The sequence below is a fragment of the Rattus norvegicus genome, chromosome 3 (assembly GCF_036323735.1).
Source record: "Rattus norvegicus strain BN/NHsdMcwi chromosome 3, GRCr8, whole genome shotgun sequence".
Taxonomy (NCBI): Eukaryota; Metazoa; Chordata; class Mammalia; order Rodentia; family Muridae; genus Rattus; species Rattus norvegicus.
Genome location: NC_086021.1, coordinates 73,853,951 through 73,874,484, shown reverse-complemented (window position 1 = coordinate 73,874,484; position 20,534 = coordinate 73,853,951). Strand labels below are relative to the sequence as shown.

At 39.7% G+C, this 20,534-nt stretch overlaps 1 protein-coding gene across 21 annotated transcripts in view; it reads right to left on the bottom strand.

Moving 5' to 3' along the window:
• 4932414N04Rikl (RIKEN cDNA 4932414N04 gene like) overlaps positions 1-20,534 on the bottom strand; it is a 238,794-nt gene that overhangs the window by 52,265 nt on the left and 165,995 nt on the right. For all 21 annotated transcript variants that reach the window (XM_063285258.1, XM_063285257.1, XM_063285269.1 and 18 more), the window contains one exon: positions 14,508-14,719. In XM_063285258.1, coding sequence (XP_063141328.1) covers positions 14,508-14,719 — 212 coding nt within the window. The remainder of the gene's footprint in view (positions 1-14,507; positions 14,720-20,534) is intronic.

Here is a 20,534-nt window from a genome sequence, read left to right as displayed (position 1 = left end):
TGTGTTCAATCAAGGCTCTTCCTCCACTTTCTCTTCTGTTAGTTTCAGTGTATCTGGTTTTATGTTGAGGTCCTTAAGCCACTTGGACTTGAGTTTTGTACAAGGACATAAGAATGGATCAATTTACATTCTTCTACATGCTGATCTCCAGTTGAACCAGCACCATTTGTTGAAAATCCTATCTTTTTTTCACTGGATTGTTTTAGCTCCTTGGTCAAAGATCAAGTAACCATAGGTGTGTGGGTTCTTTCTGGGTCTTTAATTCTTTTTTTTTTTTTTTGTGTTCCATGGTACCAGTATACTTAATTTTTTTTTCTTTTCTTTCTTTTTTTTTTTTATTAACTTGAGTATTTCTTATATACATTTCGAGTGTTATTCCCTTTCCCGGTTTCCGGGCAAACATCCCCCTCCCCCCTCCCCTTCCTTATGGGTGTTCCCCTCCCAACCCTCCCCCCATTGCCGCCCTCCCCCCATAGACTAGTTCACTGGGGGTTCAGTCTTAGCAGGACCCAGGGCTTCCCCTTCCACTGGTGCTCTTACTAGGATATTCATTGCTACCTATGGGGTCAGAGTCCAGGGTCAGTCCATGTATATGGGTCTTTAATTCTATTCCATTGATCTACCTGCTTATTTTTGTACCAATACCATGCAGTTTTTTTTTTATCATGATTGCTCTGTAATACAGCTTGAGGTCAGGAATGGTGATTCCCCCAGAAGTTCCTTTATTGTTGAGAATAGTTTTCACTATCCTGGGATTTTTGTTATTCCAAATGAATTTACAAGTTGCTTTTTCTAGTTCTATGAAGAATTGAGTTGGAGTTTTGATGGGGATTGCATTGAATCTGAAGATTGCTTTCAGCAAGATGCCCATTTTCTATATTAATCCTACCAATGCATGAGCATGGGAGATCTTTCCGTCTTCTGAGATCTTTAATTTCTTTCTTCAGAGACTTGAAGTCCTTGTCATAGAGATCTTTCACTTGCTTAGAGTCACACCAAGGTATTTTATATTCTTTGTGAGTATTGTGAAAGGTGTTGTTCCCCTAATTTCTTTCTTTCTTTTTTTTCATGAACATAAATACTTTAATAATGAACATCTAGTTTGGGGGCTCTTAAATTAATTTTTAAGTTACCAAGTAGTAGGTTTATGGTGGTATTTTCATACATATGCATAACTGTATTTTGTTATCACTTGTGCCTTTCCACAATGTTCTTTTTTTTTTCATCTTTATTAAATTGGGTATTTCTTATTTACATTTCGATAGTTATTCCCTTTCCCGGTTTCTGGGGCCAATGTCTCCCTCCCCTTCTCTATGGGTGTTCCCCTCCCCATCCTCCCCCATTACCGCCCTCCCCTCAACAATCACGTTCACTGGAGGTTCAGTCTTGGCAGGGCTTCCCCTTCCACTGGTGCCCTTACTAGGCTATTCATTGCTACCTATGCGGTTGGAGCCCAGGGTCAGTCCATGTATAGTCTTTGGGTAGTGGCTTAGTCCCTGGAAGCTCTGGTTGGTTGGCATTGTTGTTCATATGGGGGTCTCAAGCCCCTTCAAGCTCTTTCAGTCCTTTCTAAGATTCCTTCAACAGGGGTCCCGTTCTCAGTTCAATGGTTTAATGATGGCATTCGCCTATGTATTTACTATATTCTGGCTGTGTCTCTGAGGAGAGATTTACATCTGGTTCCTGTCAGCATGCACTTCTTTGCTTCATCCATCTTATCTGGTTTGGTGGCTGTATATGTATGGGCCACATGTGGGGCAGACTCTGAATGGGTGTTGCTTCTGCCTCTGTTCTACACTTTGCCTCCCTATTTCCTCCCAAGGGTATTCTTGTTCCCCTTTTAAAGAAGGAGTGAAGCATTCGCATTTTGGCCAGCCTGTTTATCCTTTGAGTAGAGGAAGGCTATTGACTTAAGTTAATTTTATATGCAGTCACTTTGCTAAAGTTGTTTATCAGGTTTAGGAGTTCTCTGGTGGAATTTTTGCATCACTTAAATATACTATCATATCATCTGCAAGTAGTGATATTTAGATTTCTTCCTTTCCAGTTTGTATCCCTTTGACTTCTTTTTGTTGTCTGATTGTTCTGGCTAGGACTTCGAGTACTATACTGAGTAGGTAGGGAGAGAGTGGGCAGACTTGTCTAGTCTCTGATTTTAGTGAGATTGCTTCAAGTTTCTCTCCATTTATTTTGTTTTTGGCTACTGGTTTGCTGTATATTGCTTTTACTATGTTTAGATATGGGTATTGATTGAATTCCAGATCTTTCTAAGACTTTTAACATGAAGAGGTGTTGAATTTTGTCAAATGTTTTCTCAGTATCTAATGAGATAATCATGTGGTTTTTTTCTTTGAGTTTGTTTATGTAGCAGATTATGTTGATGGATTTCTGTATATTGAAACATTCTTGCATCCCTGGGATGAAGCCTACTTGATCATGGTGAATGATCATTTTGATGTGTTCTTTGATTCAGTTTGCAAGAATTTTATTGAGTATTTTTGCATCAATATTCATGAGAAAAATTGGCCTGAAGTCCTCTTTCTTTGTAGGGTCTTTGTGTGGTTTAGGTTTAAGCATAATTGTGGCTTCATAGAAGGAATTGGTTAGTGTTCCTTCTGTTTCTTTTTTGAGGAATAGTTTGAGGAGTATTGGTATAAGGCTCTTTAAAGGTATGATAGAATTCTGCACTAACCCCATTTGGTCCTGGGCTGTTTTTTGTTGGGAGACTTTTAATGACTGCTTCTATTTCTTTAGGGGTTATGGGACTGTTTAGATGGGTTATTGTGTCCTGATTTAACTCTGGTACCAGGTATCTGTCCAGACAATTGTCCATTTCATCCAAATTTTCCAGTTTTCCTGAGTATAGGATTTTGTAATAGGATCTGATAATTTTTTGTGAATTTCCTCATTTTCTGTTGTTATGTCTCCCTCTTCATTTCTGATTTTGTTAATTTGGATACTTTCCCTGTACCTCTGTCTAGTCTGTTTAAGGGTTTATCTATCTTGTTGATATTTTTCTCAGAGAACCAGATCCTGGTTTTGTTGATTCTTTGTATAGTTCTTTTTGTTTCTACTTGATTGATTTCAGCTCTGAGTTTGATTATTTCCTGCTGTCTCCTCCTCTTTTCCTCTTGGGTGTATTTGCTTCTTTCTCTTCTAGAGCTTTCTTTTTTTTTTAATTTTTTTTTATTAACTTGAGTATTTCTTATTTACATTTCGAGTGTTATTCCCTTTCCCGGTTTCCGGGCCAACCTCCCCTAACCCCTCCACCTCCCCTTCTTTATGGGTGCTCCCCTCCCCATCCTCCCCCCATTGCCGCCCTCCCCCCAACAATCTAGTTCACTGGGGGTTCAGTCTTAGCAGGACCAAGGGCTTCCCCTTCCACTGGTGCTCTTACTAGGATATTCATTGCTACCTATGAGGTCAGAGTCCAGGGTCAGTCCATGTATAGTCTTTAGGTAGTGGCTTAGTCCCTGGAAGCTCTGGTTGCTTGGCATTGTTGTTCATATGAGGTCTCAAGCCCCTTCAAGCTCTTCCAGTTCTTTCTCTAATTCCTTCAACGGGGGTCCTGTTCTGAGTTCAGTGGTTTGCTGCTGGCATTCGCCTCTGTATTTGATGTATTCTGGCTGTGTCTCTCAGGAGAGATCTACATCCGGCTCCTGTCAGTCTGCACTCCTTTGCTTCATCCATCTTGTCTAATTGGATGGCTGTATATGTATGGGCCACATGTGGGGCGGGCTCTGAATGGGTGTTCCTTCTGTCTCTGTTTTAATCTTTGCTTCTCTATTCCCTGTCAAGGGTATTCTTGTTCCCCCTTTTAAAGAAGGAGTGAAGCATTCACATTTTGATCATCTGTCTTGAGTTTCATGTGTTCTATGCATCTAGGGTAATTCAAGCATTTGGGCTAATAGCCACTTATCAATGAGTGCATACCATGTGTGTTTTTCTGTGATTGGGTTACCTCACTCAGGATGATATTTTCCAGTTCCAACCATTTGCCTACGAATTTCATAAAGTCACCTTTTTTGATAGCTGAGTAATATTCCATTGTGTAGATGTACCACATTTTCTGTATCCATTCCTCTGTTGAAGGGCATCTGGGTTCTTTCCAGCTTCTGGCTATTATAAATAAGGCTGCGATGAACATAGTGGAGCAAGTGTCTTTTTTATATGTTGGGGTACCTTGTGGGTATATGCCCAAGAGAGGTATAGCTGGATCCTCAGGCAGTTCAATGTCCAATTTTCTGAGGAACCTCCAGACTGATTTCCAGAATGGTTGTACCAGTCTGCAATCCCACCAACAATGGAGGAGTGTTCCTCTTTCTCTGCATCCTCGCCAGCATCTGCTGTCACCTGAGTTTTTGATCTTAGCCATTCTCACTGGTGTGAGGTGAAATCTCAGGGTTGTTTTGATTTGCATTTCCCTTATGACTAAAGATGTTGAACATTTCTTTAGGTGTTTCTCAGCCATTCGGCATTCCTCAGCTGTGAATTCTTTGTTTAGCTCTGAACCCCATTTTTTAATAGGGTTATTTGTCTCCCTGCAGTCTAACTTCTTGAGTTCTTTGTATATTTTGGATATAAGCCCTCTATCTGTTGTAGGATTGGTAAAGATCTTTTCCCATTCTGTTGGTTGCTGTTTTTCCTAACCACAGTGTCCTTTGCGTTACAGAAGCTTTGCAGTTTTATGAGATCCCATTTGTTGATTCTTGATCTTAGAGCATAAGTCATTGGTGTTTTGTTCAGGAAATTTTTTCCAGTGCCCATGTGTTCAAGATGCTGCCCTAGTTTTTCTTCTATTAGTTTGAGTGTATCTGGTTTGATGTGGAGGTCCTTGATCCACTTGGACTTAAGCTTTGTACAGGGTGATAAGCATGGATCGTTTTGCAGTCTTCTACATGTTGACCTCCAGTTGAATCAGCACCATTTGCTGAAAATGCTATCTTTTTTCCATTGGATGGTTTTGGCTCCTTTGTCAAAAGTCAAGTGCCCATAGGTGTGTGGGTTCATTTCTGGGTCTTCAATTCTGTTCCATTGGTCTATCTGTCTGTCTCTGTACCAATACCATGCAGTTTTTTTTTTTATCACTATTGCTCTGTAATATTGCTTGAGTTCAGGGATAGTGATTCCCCCTGAAGTCCTTTTATTGTTAAGAATAGTTTTAGCTATCCTGGGTTTTTTGTTATTCCAGATGAATTTGCAATTTTTTCTGTCTAACTCTTTGAAGAATTGGATTGGTATCTTGATGGGGATTGCATTGAATCTGTAGATCGCTTTTGGTAAAATGGCCATTTTTACTATGTTAATCCTGCCAATCCATGAGCATGGGAGATCTTTCCATCTTCTGAGGTCTTCTTCAATTTCTTTCTCCAGAGTCTTGAAGTTCTTATTGTACAGATCTTTTACTTGCTTGGTTAAAGTCACACCGAGGTACTTTATATTATTTGGGTCTATTATGAAGGGTGTCGTTTCCCTAATTTCTTTCTTGGCTTGTTTCTCTTTTGTGTAGAGAAAGGCCACTGATTTATTTGAGTTAATTTTATACCCAGCCACTTTGCTGAAGTTGTTTATCAGCTTTAGTAGTTCTCTGGTGGAACTTTTGGGATCACTTAAATATACTACCATATCATCTGCAAATAGTGATATTTTGACTTCTTCTTTTCCGATCTGTATCCCCTTGACCTCCTTTTGTTGTCTGATTGCTCTGGCTAGAACTTCAAGAACTATATTGAATAAGTAGGGAGAGAGTGGGCAGCCTTGTCTAGTCCCTGATTTTAGTGGGATTGCTTCAAGTTTCTCTCCATTTAGTTTAATGTTAGCAACTGGTTTGCTGTATACGGGTTTTACTATGTTTAGGTATGGGCCTTGAATTCCTATTCTTTCCAGGACTTTTATCATGAAGGGGTGTTGAATTTTGTCAAATGCTTTCTCAGCATCTAATGAAATGATCATGTGGTTTTGTTCTTTCAGTTTGTTTATATAATGGATCACGTTGATGGTTTTCCATATATTAAACCATCCCTGCATGCCTGGGATGAAGCCTACTTGATCATGGTGGATGATTGTTTTGGTGTGCTCTTGGATTCGGTTTGCCAGAATTTTATTGAGTATTTTTGCGTCGATATTCATAAGGGAAATTGGTCTGAAGTTCTCTTTCTTTGTTGGGTCTTTGTGTGGTTTAGGTATAAGAGTAATTGTGGCTTCATAGAAGGAATTCGGTAGTGATCCATCTGTTTCAATTTTGTGGAATAGTTTGGATAATATTGGTATGAGGTCTTCTATGAAGGTCTGATAGAATTCTGCACTAAACCCGTCTGGACCTGGGCTCTTTTTTGTTGGGAGACCTTTAATGACTACTTCTATTTCCTTAGGAGTTATGGGGTTGTTTAATTGGCTTATCTGTTCCTGATTTAACTTCGGTACCTGGTATCTGTCTAGGAACTTGTCCATTTCCTGCAGATTTTCAAGTTTTGTTGAATATAGGCTTTTATAGTAAGATCTGATGATTTTTTGAATTTCCTCTGAATCTGTAGTTATGTCTCCCTTTTCATTTCTGATTTTGTTAATTTGGAAACACTCTCTGTATCCTCTCATTAGTCTGGCTAAGGGTTTATCTATCTTGTTGATTTTCTCAAAGAACCAGCTTTTGGTTCTGTTGATTCTTTCTATGGTCCTTTTTGTTTCTACTTGGTTGATTTCAGCTCTGAGTTTGATTATTTCCTGCCTTCTACTCCTCCTGGGTGTATTTACTTCTTTTTGTTTTAGAGCTTTTAGGTGTGCTGTCAAGCTGCTGACATATGCTCTTTCCTGTTTCTTTCTGCAGGCACTCAGAGCTATGAATTTTCCTCTTAGCGCAGATTTCATTGTGTCCTTTGGGTATGTTGTACCTTCACTTTCATTAAATTCTAAAAAGTCTTTAATTTCTTTATTTCTTCCTTGACCAGGTTATCGTGGAGTAGAGCATTATTCAACTTCCACATATATGTGGGCGTTCTTCCCTTATTGTTATTGAAGACCAGCTTTAGGCCGTGGTGGTCTGATAGCACACATGGGATTATTTCTATCTTTCTGTACCTGTTGAGGCCCGTTTTTTGACCAATTATATGGTCAATTTTGGAGAAAGTACCATGAGGAGCTGAGAAGAATGTATATCCTTTTACTTTAGGATAGAATGTTCTATAAATATCTGTTAAGTCCATTTGGTTCATGACTTCTCTTAGTCTGTCTACGTCTCTGTTTAATTTCTGTTTCCATGATCTGTCCATTGATGAGAGTGGGGTGTTGAAATCTCCTACTATTATTGTGTGTGTGTTTTGAGCTTTAGTAAGGTTTCTTTTACGTATGTAGGTGCCCTTGTATTTGGGGCATAGATATTTAGGATTGAGAGTTCATCTTGATGGATCTTTCCTTTGATGAATATGAAGTGTCCTTCCTTATCTTTTTTGATGACTTTTAGTTGAAAATTGATTTTATTTGATATTAGAATAGCTACTCTAGCTTGCTTCTTCCGACCACTTGCTTGGAAAGTTGTTTTCCAGCCTTTCACTCTGAGGTAGTGTCTCTTTGCCTCTGATTTGTGTTTCCAGTAGGCAGCAGAATGCAGGGTCCTCGTTGTCTTTTTATTGGGGAGTTGAGACCATTGATGTTGAGAGATAGTAAGGAATAGTGATTATTGCTTCCTGTTATATTCATATTTGGATGTGAGGTTATGTTTGTGTGCTTTTCTTCTCTTTGTTTTGTTGCCAACACGATTAGTTTCTTGCTTTTTTTTTTTTTTTTTTTTTCGGAGCTGGGGACCAAACCCAGGGCCTTGCGCTTCCTAGGTAAGCGCTCTACCACTGAGCTAAATCCCCAGCCCCCCAGTTTCTTGCTTTTTCTAGGGTGTAGCTTGCTTCCTTATGTTGGGCTTTACCATTTATTATCTTAAAGGAGTTATTTATGTCCTTTTTTTTTTTTTGGTTCTTTTTTTCGGAGCTGGGGATCGAACCCAGGGCCTTGCGCTTCCTAGGCAAGTGCTCTACCACTGAGCTAAATCCCCAACCCCTATTTATGTCCTTCTTAAAGTTCTCTATCATTATCATGAGATGTGATTTTAAATACGAATCTTGCTTTTCTAGTGTTTTGGGGGTATTCAGGACTTTTTGTAGTGGGAGAATTGGGTTGTGATGATGCCAAGTAGCCTTGGTTTCTGTAGCTTATTTCTTGCCCTTGCCTCACACCATTTGGTTATCTCTGGTGTTAGTTGGTCTTGCTGTCTCTGACTGGAGCTTGTCCCTCCTGTGAGCCTGTGAGCCTGTCATCTAAGGTGTGCCAGCACCCCTTGGAGACCAGCTCTCCGTGGATGGCATTTGGGTCTGGAGACTTGTGCCAGGGTTAACTTGGGATGCAGATGGAGAATGGAAGTATTCTGTCCCCAGTTTCTCTGCAGTTCTGGATCCATGTGGTCTCCTCGAAGGTCCCTCTTTGGCCAGTTATTGGAGCAAAAATGTTTATCTCATGTGGACATATGAGCACAGCACTCCTGGGTGACCAGCTTTCTCCAGGCATGGGTTGGGTCTGGAGAGCTGTGCCACAGGGTTAACTCAGGGGTGCAGGTATATTATTATATTTCTGGCTATAATTTCAAGTACTTTTCCTAATTCCAAATATTTTTTTAAAAATAAAAGCTAGATATGTAGGCAATTTTGGAAGCCTACATTCAATAAACAAATGATTTATTTTTCTAAAGACATTTCTAAAGTATTGAGTTTATCTATTCAAGTATTTACACCTGCAGTAAACAAATACTTATGGAGTGTATGAGGCATGCCAATAAAAATGTTAATAAAAGTATATAAGGATTTATACTTTAGAACTTCATAATCCAAAAGCAATAACTGATGCTACCTTATTTTGTACTAAACAGTTACAGGTCCTCCATTTTCTGCAGAAACCACATAGCTATCAGATTGATATAGTTGATATTTTTCAGTACCTTACAAAATCAGAGATACATTGCTATGATAGTTTTGGCAAAGGAACAAATGAGTTATTAGTGTGTGTTTGCTATGACACATGCACTTGCATGTTTTTATTACAGAAAAATTTAAAAATAGTACAGATAATTTTAATTTTAGATAATCGTTTTAATGTACAGTTATATTGCATTTCTGATACAATTCAGAAAGAATAACTAGTTGCTACAAAACATAGACTAGACAGCATTTTTTTTGTTTTTGTGTTTTTTTGTTGTTTTTAATTTTTTTAGATTTATTTTTTATTTATCTGAGTATACTGCAGTTATCTTCAGACACACCAGAAGAGGTCAATCAGATCTCATTACAGATGGTTGTGAGCCACCATGTGGTTGCTGGGAATTGAACTCAGACTAGACAGCATTTTAAAGGACTCTTATTCTGCTATAAATTCTCAAAGGTAGCATATAAAATCTTCTAATCTGTGGATATGAAGATCCAATTAAGCTCAGTAAAAATACTGTCTCAACTGAGTGATTTGCATCAGCAAGGAAACATGGTCTAAACATTTCCATTAAACAACTTTAGAGGTGAAGAAGAAACTGTAGAGACTGGAGATGGTTCATCAGTTAAGAATAGACTTTGGTTCCCAGCACCTATGTCAGGGGGCTCACAGCTTCCTGTAACTACCTCTCTACAAGTTTTGACCTTGAGTGCCTGCACTCATAATACACCTCCTAAGAGATACACACATTTATTTAGACTAATAAAACCTAATAAAAATGGCTCAGTGGTTTAGAGTGCATGCTGTTCTTGCACAGGACCTGAGTTCAAGCCTCAGCATCACACCAGACAGCTTACAACTGCTTGTAACTCCATGCCCCTCTGACTACCTTCACACACATGCACACACACAAGCACACACACACCTAGTAATTACAAATTAGAAAATGTTTTTTTAAAACATACTTCATTAAATTTCAGCTTCTGTAGTTTTTTTCTTTTTTCTTTTCTTTATTACCATTACCTTTAACAGTAAAAATTCTCTAAGTTGGTAGCACTGATCTGTACAATCAGAGTTCCACAGTATATTAACTTTCCTATTGTTGTTATGAAATTCTTCCAGAAAAAATCTTTAGAGGTGAAAGGTTTATGTTGGTTATCGTTGAGCCTGTGGTTTATCACAGAGGGAAAAGTATGAGGCAGGACTGTGATGTGTGTGGCTGGTCTCATGACATCCACATTCGGATTTTTTCTTAAGATATTTTTCCTTAAATTTATTTCATTATTTGAAACCATGCTTGCTATATCTGTGGTTCTGTGTACATGCCTGAGGATACCAAAGATATTATTCATTGATTCATTCTTAAAAATGCAGTGCACCTGGAGAACATTACAGTCTGTTTCTATTTTTATTTGCCTTCAAACTAAAATGCAGGAAATACTAGCCAAATACAAGAAAAGATAAATTGGCACAGAGCTCAAAACACAAATGATAATGGTGTTAAAAATCAAGGTTACATTTTAGTAGACATATGTGCTATGTCTGAGCACAAGGAAGTCTACTCGCACAGAAAAGAGGAGCTGTCAAAAATCAAAACAAACAGAACACACACATAAACAAAATTCTGAGAAAGTAATTCTACTCAGAGAAATGGAAGCAGAAATACATGCCGCCTATATGTTTCCTATGAATTTGGAGTTGAAGGTGGAGGACAGTCTGAAACAAGAGGTGATTAATACTACACTAGGCTTGAATGCTACACAAGAACACTAGAGTTCACTACTTTGGAAAGTGGCATTAAGAAAACAGAGTTAATAATTCAATCTGTGCAACTTTTTTTTTTTTTTTAGTTTTGGAATATATTGATGATGGACTTAAGTGAAATAACTAAAGTCACAGACAACATGTTCCATGAGAGAAAAAAGGCAGAGAAACTGTGATTCTCTATGTCAATTACAATGTACTGCAAGAAGAGGCTTCTTTTATAACTGAAAGATAGTCTGATCTACAAGTGTAGTGATACGTCATTAGTTAGTGCCCATGTAATATCATGTCTAATTGGTGGAGAAAGAGTGGTAGGTTATCCTCTATGGTATCTAACCTATCTGCCCATACATAGTTCCTTGGTCCCAGTAATGGTGCCAAGCATGTCCATCTCATGCAAATTCAAGTGCAGTTATGTTTGGTTACTTCCATAACATTTATGCCATTATTGCAAGCAATGGGCGTATCTTACCATGGCAGTCATCGCAGCTCACATAGCTTGGAGTGTGATAAAATTAATGATTACTTTTCCACTTTGGTAGCACGCAAAGAGCTTTCCAGCACTATGAAAGGAGGCCATTATGGATAAAGCTTACAGGTCCATATCAGCTTAATTTCTCCACATTTTATGACTCAAGTATATGTTGTCTTCAGCAAGACATCAATAATAGTGGAACTTTTAAGTTGAGGTTTGCTAACAGCTGTTTACGTGGAGTTAAGAACCGCTCAGTAGGGAGTTAAGGCCTGGTACTGTAAACCTAGTCATCTATTCCTGTCCAGAGTGGTTTTAGACCCTAGAGGAGAACCTACTATTGTTCTGGATTTGATTTAGTGCTTGTATTATGGTAATTGGATTCCCAAAATTGCACAAGAATCCTATCTAAGATCCTGAGGGTCCCTGCCCCCGGTTGGTTCTTATTGGTAAATAGAGTTGCCAGCAGCTAATGGTGGGCAGGGAGACAGAGGGAGGACTTTAGGATTCTCGAGCAAGGGAAAGGAGAATCACCATGACAGAAAAGGAATAAGATCCAGGCGTGAGAGCTGCAGAAGAGAGAGCGTACCAATCATGTAAGAGCTGCAAAAGAATGGTTCCGGGGCCCCCACTGGGTCTAGGGCAGCAAAGATGGAATATAGATTTTAGTAATAACTCAGGAGTATCGGGGAAGGTGCAACCAATGTGGAAGTCTGGGAGTGGCCCAGCCATTGAGCTGAGCTGACTAAGGCAGTGTGTGTGTGTGTGTGTGTGTGTGTGTGTGTGTGTGTGTGTGTGTGTCTTTCAGACCATTTCAGAACCTAGCAAGGAACTTGTGGTGCCACCACTGGTGTGATTACAGTGGATTAATCAATTACCACAACATATGACTGCTTTTTTCCTAAACTAATATTCACATTTTTTTTCTAAATACTTATAAAAAAATGTAGCTGTCATCCCTTATCGAAGAATCTTTTATTTCAATAGACAGAGGTTACTGTAGAGATCCACAACTAGTCAAATGCAGAGAGTAAGTGCTATTATGGTTGGTTTTAATGCCAAATTGCCACTAGGCAGACTCAGCAGAGTAGGGAGCATCACTTGAGGGGTGTCCTGATTGGCCTTGAATGATGAGGTAAGGCCTACCCTGATTTCAGGTAGCACCTTGATAGGAGGCCAGATAAAAATGGGGTATTTCTGAAGGAAGTTTAGTCTATCTCTTTGCTTATTTGATCTCCCCTTCTGCCACTGAATTGATCTGCCCATTGTTGCTGGTAATGCAGATTCCTTCTAGGACCGTAGAACCAGTGAGTTTTCAAGCGCCTCCTGGAGAGTATTAGAAACTTTCTTGGATCCAGTGCTAGACTAGGGCTACTGAGGTAATCCACCTTGTAAACTCAGTGACTACTGGTCATTGCTCCCCAGTGAGGGGCAGGTATTCCGAGACTACTCTAATGGCTAAGTCATGGAGCCTCATAGCATCAGCTTCTCAGCATCTCACCTGTGATTTGGCTATCATTATTTTAAAACCCAGTAAATCCATAGATAAATCAGAATGTGTGTGTGTGTGTGTGTGTGTGTGTGTGTGTGTATGTGTGTGTGTGTGTGTGTGTGTGTGTTCTATTCCTCTACAAAGCCCTGACTAAAATAAGTGCCCACCCCCAGTTGATGTGTAGCAGTATAACCCCTACATCAAAGACATAGGGAAAATTGTGGAAGAAGCGCCTGGAAGATTGTCAGATCGAGAGGTTGGGATGCCAGCTGGGAGATAGTGTTTTCTAAACATGTCTTAGAAGCTTCACGCATAGTATCTCTACAAGGTTGTCCAAATCAGACCTGCATAATGACCACAGCAGTTGACATGCCAAAGTGAAGGGGGTCACAAGCTACTATGCCTAGCTGAAGAGCTACTGGCTATCAGTGGTGCCCGAGGGAGGTAAAATTGATCTTCCCTAGGAACAAGCTCCCTGATAGGTTACCCAGTCCCAAGCAGACCTACATGTGAGCAACACTAAATTCACTCTGCAATATACATATACAACAATAATATTTATGAAGAAGGCATGAATTTGAGGAGTTGGGAGCAGTTGGAGAAGTTGGAGCAGGGAGAGGAGGGGTGGAAGGAATGTAAATACAATAGTTGTTTATAAACTTGAAAAAAGGCATCTAATTTTAAGACACTTTCCACTAAGCAACTATAAGTATTCAAAGTAATTATTTATATTAAATGTGAATTCTATAGTAAGAATATAAAGGAAAAATGCATAAATGGGCTACATTTACAAAGTGAGCTTATTTTACATGTACATGAAGGCACTGTGGAAAAATAATGTGCTCCAAAACAAAATATGTTTACAAAGTGAATTACATTAAACAGAAAATTCCCTGTATTAGCAGTATCTTGCACCTAGCCAAAATGTCATCAATTTAGTCCCCATGGACTGAATTCAGCAATTTATTTGCTTGCAGATTTCTCTGTCAACTGTTTCTTGTGGTGCTGGGTATTTAAACCAAGGACAGTCCCATGCCACCTGAGCAATATACCACCGAACTCTATTCTCACCCTTGAAAATGCTGTGATTTCAAACCAATTACCCACATTATTCAATTGTTATTTGTAATAGACTTGAGATTGCAGCAACAGAGAATTTAATGCCAACAAAGACTAAAATATTTACTATCTGGTTGTTTATTGAATAAACACCTCTCGGTTTGTTTAGTGCATTGTATAAGTTCCTTCCCTTATTCCTAGGATAAAGTACTCAGCAGAGAATACTTTGGGAAGGAAGGGTTTAGGGTTGATCAAGGTCTCATAGCCCCTCCTGTTCTCCTCTTTATTCAGTCTTGAACTCCAGGCCAATGAACAGTGTTGTGCACAATAATGGCGGCTTTCTCATAATTGTTCTCAAACAGGCCTATGGCTTTGGCTTGCTGTTTTTAAGCACACATCCTGTCAGCTGACAATATAACTACGGGTATCCCATCCCTTGTTACCTCACACCCAAACATGTGTCTGCTAAATTAGAATCTTCGTTCCAATACCAACCAAAGATTTGATTGTGGAAGTTAAACTGTGGAGATAAAGATAAAGAAACAGGGATACTTGCTAAAAATTTATCTATCAAAAAATATTTGCCAACTCTAGTTAATAATACTGCATCAATGGAATGTCATTATATTCTTTTGATGTCTGTGCAAGGCTTAACATCCTTAGTAATAGCATAAGACTGGTTAAGCATGAACACTGGGCCAAATGAGAATTAGATACTTGGGACAATAACAATGATACACTATTAAGTATAACCACACTTACCCAACATGCTCTCTTTGGGTAACAGAAAATTGATGGTCACAAGCCTTCCCATAATGCATTTGTTGGGTGACTCCATCTTTTACACCATTATAAGAAATAGCAGCTGCATTATCACCATCACCACCAGCAGCACCAGCAGTAGTGTTGTCATAAGATGACTTTCCCACTGCGTCCATCTTGTTGCTGAGTCCTGTTTTCCTTTTTTGCTTTAGCTGCAATGAAAGTTTGCTACTAAGAATACTGGCAGATTTTGACAGAAATTGTTTTCTTCTACCTTGTTACTTAACCTGGTTCATTTTCATAATTTTTTTAAATTTAGAGAATACTTTATTAGCTTTTGTAATCAAACCCACGTAGATAAGACCTTACATATTTAATACAGTGTGTTACCCCTGTACAAATGGAAAAAACTTAAGTTCAACATTTCTAGACCAATATGGCTGTTAATTTCTGTACAGTGCCAACTCAACACAGTAAACGGGGATACTTTTTTCCAAAGTTGACAGCACAGCTAAAGTTTCAAAAAATTCAAATTATATATCTGTATATATATATTTATATTTATATAAAAAGACCAATAATGGCAGTGTGTTATGCATCAACAGCAGCAACAGCTTTTCCAGGTTCTGCAGTCATCTGAACAAAACTGTAGAGACATCCAGCACACTCCATTAAAAAAAAAAGTAAAAAAACAAAACCCCAGAAAACAGCACAGTTCTGTTACTCTTGTGGTACCTGGCACCATTTTTTTTTAAATTAGCTTCTCAGTCATCATCTGGAAAGAAAACATTCTGAGCAACATCATTAAAAACAGCTCTGATAAAGCACGGTCACTACTACGTATCATAAAGCAGGTACAAGCTATTTTACATCCACAGAGGTATGATACAGTACTGTCCTACATCTATAATACTAGAGGATACAATTTAAAAGGCATTATTTGAGACTTGATTCTACTTTTCCAGCAGAGGGCCCAAAGGATGGTGTGACACAGCTTTGTAAAGAAACATACTCTAGACAGGATTTCCTTTCACTAGTGGCACAGTTCTAAGGATTCATTCTCTCCATGAATGTCAGCTAAAACCGTTATTAAAAAAATGAAATATCCCTAGAACAAAACCGTATAACCACCGGATTCACATGAAGATGACCTGGTGGAGACAAGCTGGACCTCACCTTACCAACAAGCTATCAAATCTGTTATGTTTAAACAATGAGACCTCCAAGGAAGGAGATGCCAAGTAGTGCTTCAAAGCTTCGGACCACAATCAAACACAGCATCCTTTTCAACAGAAGCAGAAGCTCATCTGAATATGCTCAAGGATGCTGACATCAACATTTAATCATCTCCTCACTCATCCAGGAAGAAGGGGAGATCAGTTACTACTGTACTTTATTGTGTTCAACCAAATCACCATGTTACAAAAATAGCAAGCTGCCATAATAAAAAATAAGGCTCCTCTATCCAGCACCAGATAGCATCATTTTACTTTCAAGCCTAGAAATTGCACACTTGTATATAAACCAACCGAAGATGAGGATTGAGAGTTCATCTTGGTGGATTTTTCCTTTGATGAATATGAAGTGTCCTTCCTTATCTTTTTTGATGACTTTTAATTGAAAATTGATTTTATTTGATATTAGAATGGCTACTCCAGCTTGCTTCTTCTGAGCATTTGCTTGGAAAGTTGTTTTCCAGCCTTTTACTCTGAGGTAGTGTCTGTCTTTGTCTCTGAGGTGTGTTTCCTGTAGGCAGCAGAATGCAGGGTCCTCATTGTGTATCCAGTTTGTTAATCTATGTCTTTTTATTGGGGAGTTGAGGCCATTGATGTTGAGAGATATTAAGGAATAGTGATTATTGCTTCCTGTTATATTCATATTTGGATGTGAGGTTATGTTTGTGTGCTTTTCTTCTCTTTGTTTTGTTGCCAAGACGATTAGTTTCTTGCTTCTTCTAGGGTATAGCTTGCCTCCTTATGTTGGGCTTTACCCTTTATTATCCTTTGTAGTGCTGGATTTGTAGTAAGATATTGTGTAAATTTGGTTTTGTCATGGAATATCTTGGTTTCTCCATCTATGTTAATTGAGAGTTTTGCAGGATACAGTAACCTGGGCTGGCATTTGTGTTCTCTTAGGGTCTGTATGACATCAGTCCAGGATCTTCTGGCTTTCATAGTTTCTGGCGAAAAGTCTGGTGTGATTCTGATAGGTCTGCCTTTATATGTTACTTGACCTTTTTCCCTTACTGCTTTTAATATTCTTTCTTTATTTTGTGCGTTTGGTGTTTTGACTATTATGTGATGGGAGGTGTTTCTTTTCTGGTCCAATCTATTTGGAGTTCTGTTGGCTTCTTGTATGCCTATAGGTATCTCTTTTTTTAGGTTAGGGAAGTTTTCTTCTATGATTTTGTTGAAGATATTTACTGGTCCTTTGAGCTGGGAGTCTTCACTCTCTTCTATACCTATTATCCTTAGGTTTGATCTTCTCATTGAGTCCTGGATTTCCTGTATGTTTTGGACCAGTAGCTTTTTCTGCTTTACATTATCTTTGACAGTTGAGTCAATGATTTCTATGGAATCTTCTGCTCCCGAGATTCTCTCTTCCATCTCTTGTATTCTGTTGGTGAAGCTTGTATCTACAGCTCCTTGTCTTTCCATTTGATTTTCTATGTCCAGGGTTGTTTCCATGTGTTCTTTCTTGATTGCTTCTATTTCCATTTTTAATTCCTTCAACTGTTTGATTGTGTTTTCCTGGAATTCTTTCAGGGATTTTTTCGATTCCTCTCTGTAGGCTTTTACTTGTTCTCTAAAGGAGTTCTTTATGTCTTTCTTGAAGTCCTCCAGCATCATGATCAAATATGATTTTGAAACTAGATCTTGCTTTTCTGGTGTGTTTGGATATTCCGTGTTTGCTTTGGTGGGAGAATTGGGCTCCGCTGATGCCATGTAGTCTTGGTTTCTGTTGCTTGGGTTCCTGCGCTTGCCTCTCGCCATCAGATTATCTCTAGTGTTACTTTGTTCTGCTATTTCTGACCGTGGCTAGACTGTCCTATAAGCCTGTGTGTCAGGAGTGCTGTAGACCTATTTTCCTGTTTTCTTTCAGCCAGTTATGGGGACAGAGTGTTCTGCTTTCGGGCGTGTAGTTTTCCTCTCTACAGGTCTTCAGCTGTTCCTGTGGGCCTGTGTCTTGAGTTCACCAGGCAGGTTTCTTGCAGGGGAAAAGTTGGTCCTACCTGCGGTTCCAAGGCTCAATTTTGCTCGTGGGGTACTGCCTAAGTCCTCTCCGAGGTGGCAGCAACCGGGAAGATCTGAGCCACTCTTTCTGGGAGCCTCCGTGCACCAGGGTTCCAGATGGCGTTTGGTGTTTTCCTCTGGCGTCTGGATGTGCACAGAGTGCAGTCTCTTCTGGTTTCCCAGGTGTGTCCGCCTCTCTGAAGGTTTAGCTCTCCCTCCCACGGGATTTGGGTGCAGAGAACTGTTTATCTGGTCTGTTTCCTTCAGGTTCTGGTGGCGTCTAAGGTGCAGGGGTCCTGCCGCTCCCGGGCCCTCCCCTATGGGAACCCAGAGGCCTTATACAGTTGCCTCTTGGGCCAGGGATGTGGGCAGGGGTGGGCAGTGTTGGTGGTCTCCTTCGCTCTGCAGCCTCAGGAGTGCCCACCTGACCAGGCGGTGACGTCTCTCTCCCACGGGGTTTGGGAGCAGAGAGCTGCTGCGGGCCGGGATCCGCGGGTGATTTTCATAATTTTAATTAGCAAGAGCTGCTTCCATGTGTAGCTCAGTAACTGTCACTACTGTATTTATCATCTCAGAGTTTTCTTTTCAATCACTGCTTTCTATGGAAAATGTTTACAGTAAGACTCATCTGTGTGGAAAGACATATGAGTCCCCTTTTATTTTCACTAGCAAGACTGCCCATTAAAATGTTGATTTAGAGAATGTGATGTTGTTTGGCTCTTGTAACAAATGGTTGTCTTAACCTAAGTTAATATCTTATTCAGTGTACTTCTTGGAAGATAGAAAGCCCAAAGATGATCCAGGCATAAAGTACATGTTAACTTTCATATGTATACTCCTGTAGTGGATGTGTGATCAGTTGTGTAAAATTTTCCATTTTAATTGTCCTTGTGTAACCAACAGTTTCACATTTATGCTTAACGAAGGGCTGAAAGTCCAGACATCATACCTGTCACAATCCTTACTTGGTTTTGGTTCCTGAGAGATTTTTCTTTTTGAAAGATGTAATTATGAACATTAATTTGATTTGATTCTTCTTAAGTTGTTAAGGTAATTTTAAAAACCAAATTTATAGTTAATTTAATTTAAAATAAAATAAATTTGACCTTTGAGTAATCATGGACATGAAAAAAGTTAGGAAACTAATTGAAATTCATCTTCTAAGCTCCATCCTCTATTTTATCTGCTCTCCAAACACTGACAAGAAATTTGCTATAGCCTAAGTTAGAATTAAAACATGAGTAGTGATCTTAACTCTCTACAATTTTGGAATGAACTTAATTCATTCTGGGAAATTTGCCAAAATAAATTAAATGGCCTTAATCATATCTGAAGGTTTCTTTCTTTAAAATAATCTATACAATGTCTTAAGTAGTAAGTATTTACAATGATTTTGGCCATGTATCCAAAATTTTGTAAATGGAAAGCAGGCACATTTTAAACTATTTAGGAGTCTGTTGCAGGACAGTTGATCAAATTGTGAGCTATGTACTGAAAAAACCCGTTTCTAGCTGTGGTGTGGCTCAGACCTTAGTGTCCACCTTTGATTCCAAACAATGAATGTAAAGTTAGTTTGTAGAAGGAAGCACCCATGATCAAAAGTGATGTCTAATTAAGTGTCAGACGAAGTGACAAATCAGAGAAAAATTTGACAGAGTGGGATATACCCAACTCTCATAAGAATAGAAGAAAGGGCCCACACCCTCGGATCCTGGCCCGCAGCAGCTCTCTGCTCCCAGACCCTGTGGGAAAGAGCCCTCACCGCCTGGTCAGGTGGGCACTCCTGAGGCTGCAGAGCGGAAGAGACCACCAACACTGCTCACCCCTGCCCACATCCCTGGCCCAAGAGGAAACTGTATAAGGCCTCTGGGCTCCCGTGGGGGAGGGCCCAGGAGCGGCAGGACACCTGCCTGAGACACCACCGGAACCTGAAGGAAACAGACTGGATAAACAGTTCTCTGCACCCAAATCCCGTGGGAGGGAGAGCTAAACCCTCAGAGAGGCAGACACGCCTGGGAAACCAGAAGAGACTGCACTCTGCATACACATCTCGGACGCCAGAGGAAAACACCAAAGGCCATCTGGAACCCTGGTGCACTGAAGCTCCCGGAAGGGGCGGCGCAGGTATTCCTGGTTGCTGCCGCCACAGAGAGCCTGTGGGCAGCACCCAACGAGCGAACTTGAGCCTCGGGACCACAGGTAAGACCAACCTTTCTGCTGCAAGAGAGCTGCCTGGTGAACTCAAGACACAGGCCCACAGGAACAGCTGAAGACCTGTAGAGAGGAAAACTACACGCCCGAAAGCAGAACACTCTGTCCCCATAACTGACTGAAAGAGAGGAAAACAGGTCTACAGCACTCCTGACACACAGGCTTATAGGACAGTCTAGCCACTGTCAGAAATAGCAGAACAAAGTAACACTAGAGATAATCTGATGGCGAGAGGCAAGTGCAGGAACCCAAGCAACAGAAACCAAGACTACATGGCATCAGCGGAGCCCAATTCTCCCACCAAAACAAACATGGAATATCCAAACACACTAGAAAAGCAAGATCTAGTTTCAAAATCATATTTGATCATGATGCTGGAGGACTTCAAGAAAGACATGAAGAAATCCCTTAGGGAAACACAGGAAAACATTAATAAACAAGTAGAAGCCTACAGAGAGGAATCGCAAAAATCCCTGAAAGAATCGCAAAAATCCCTGAAAGAATTCCAGGAAAACACAATCAAACAGTTGAAGGAACTAAAAATGGAAATAGAAGCAATCAAGAAAGAACACATGGAAACAAC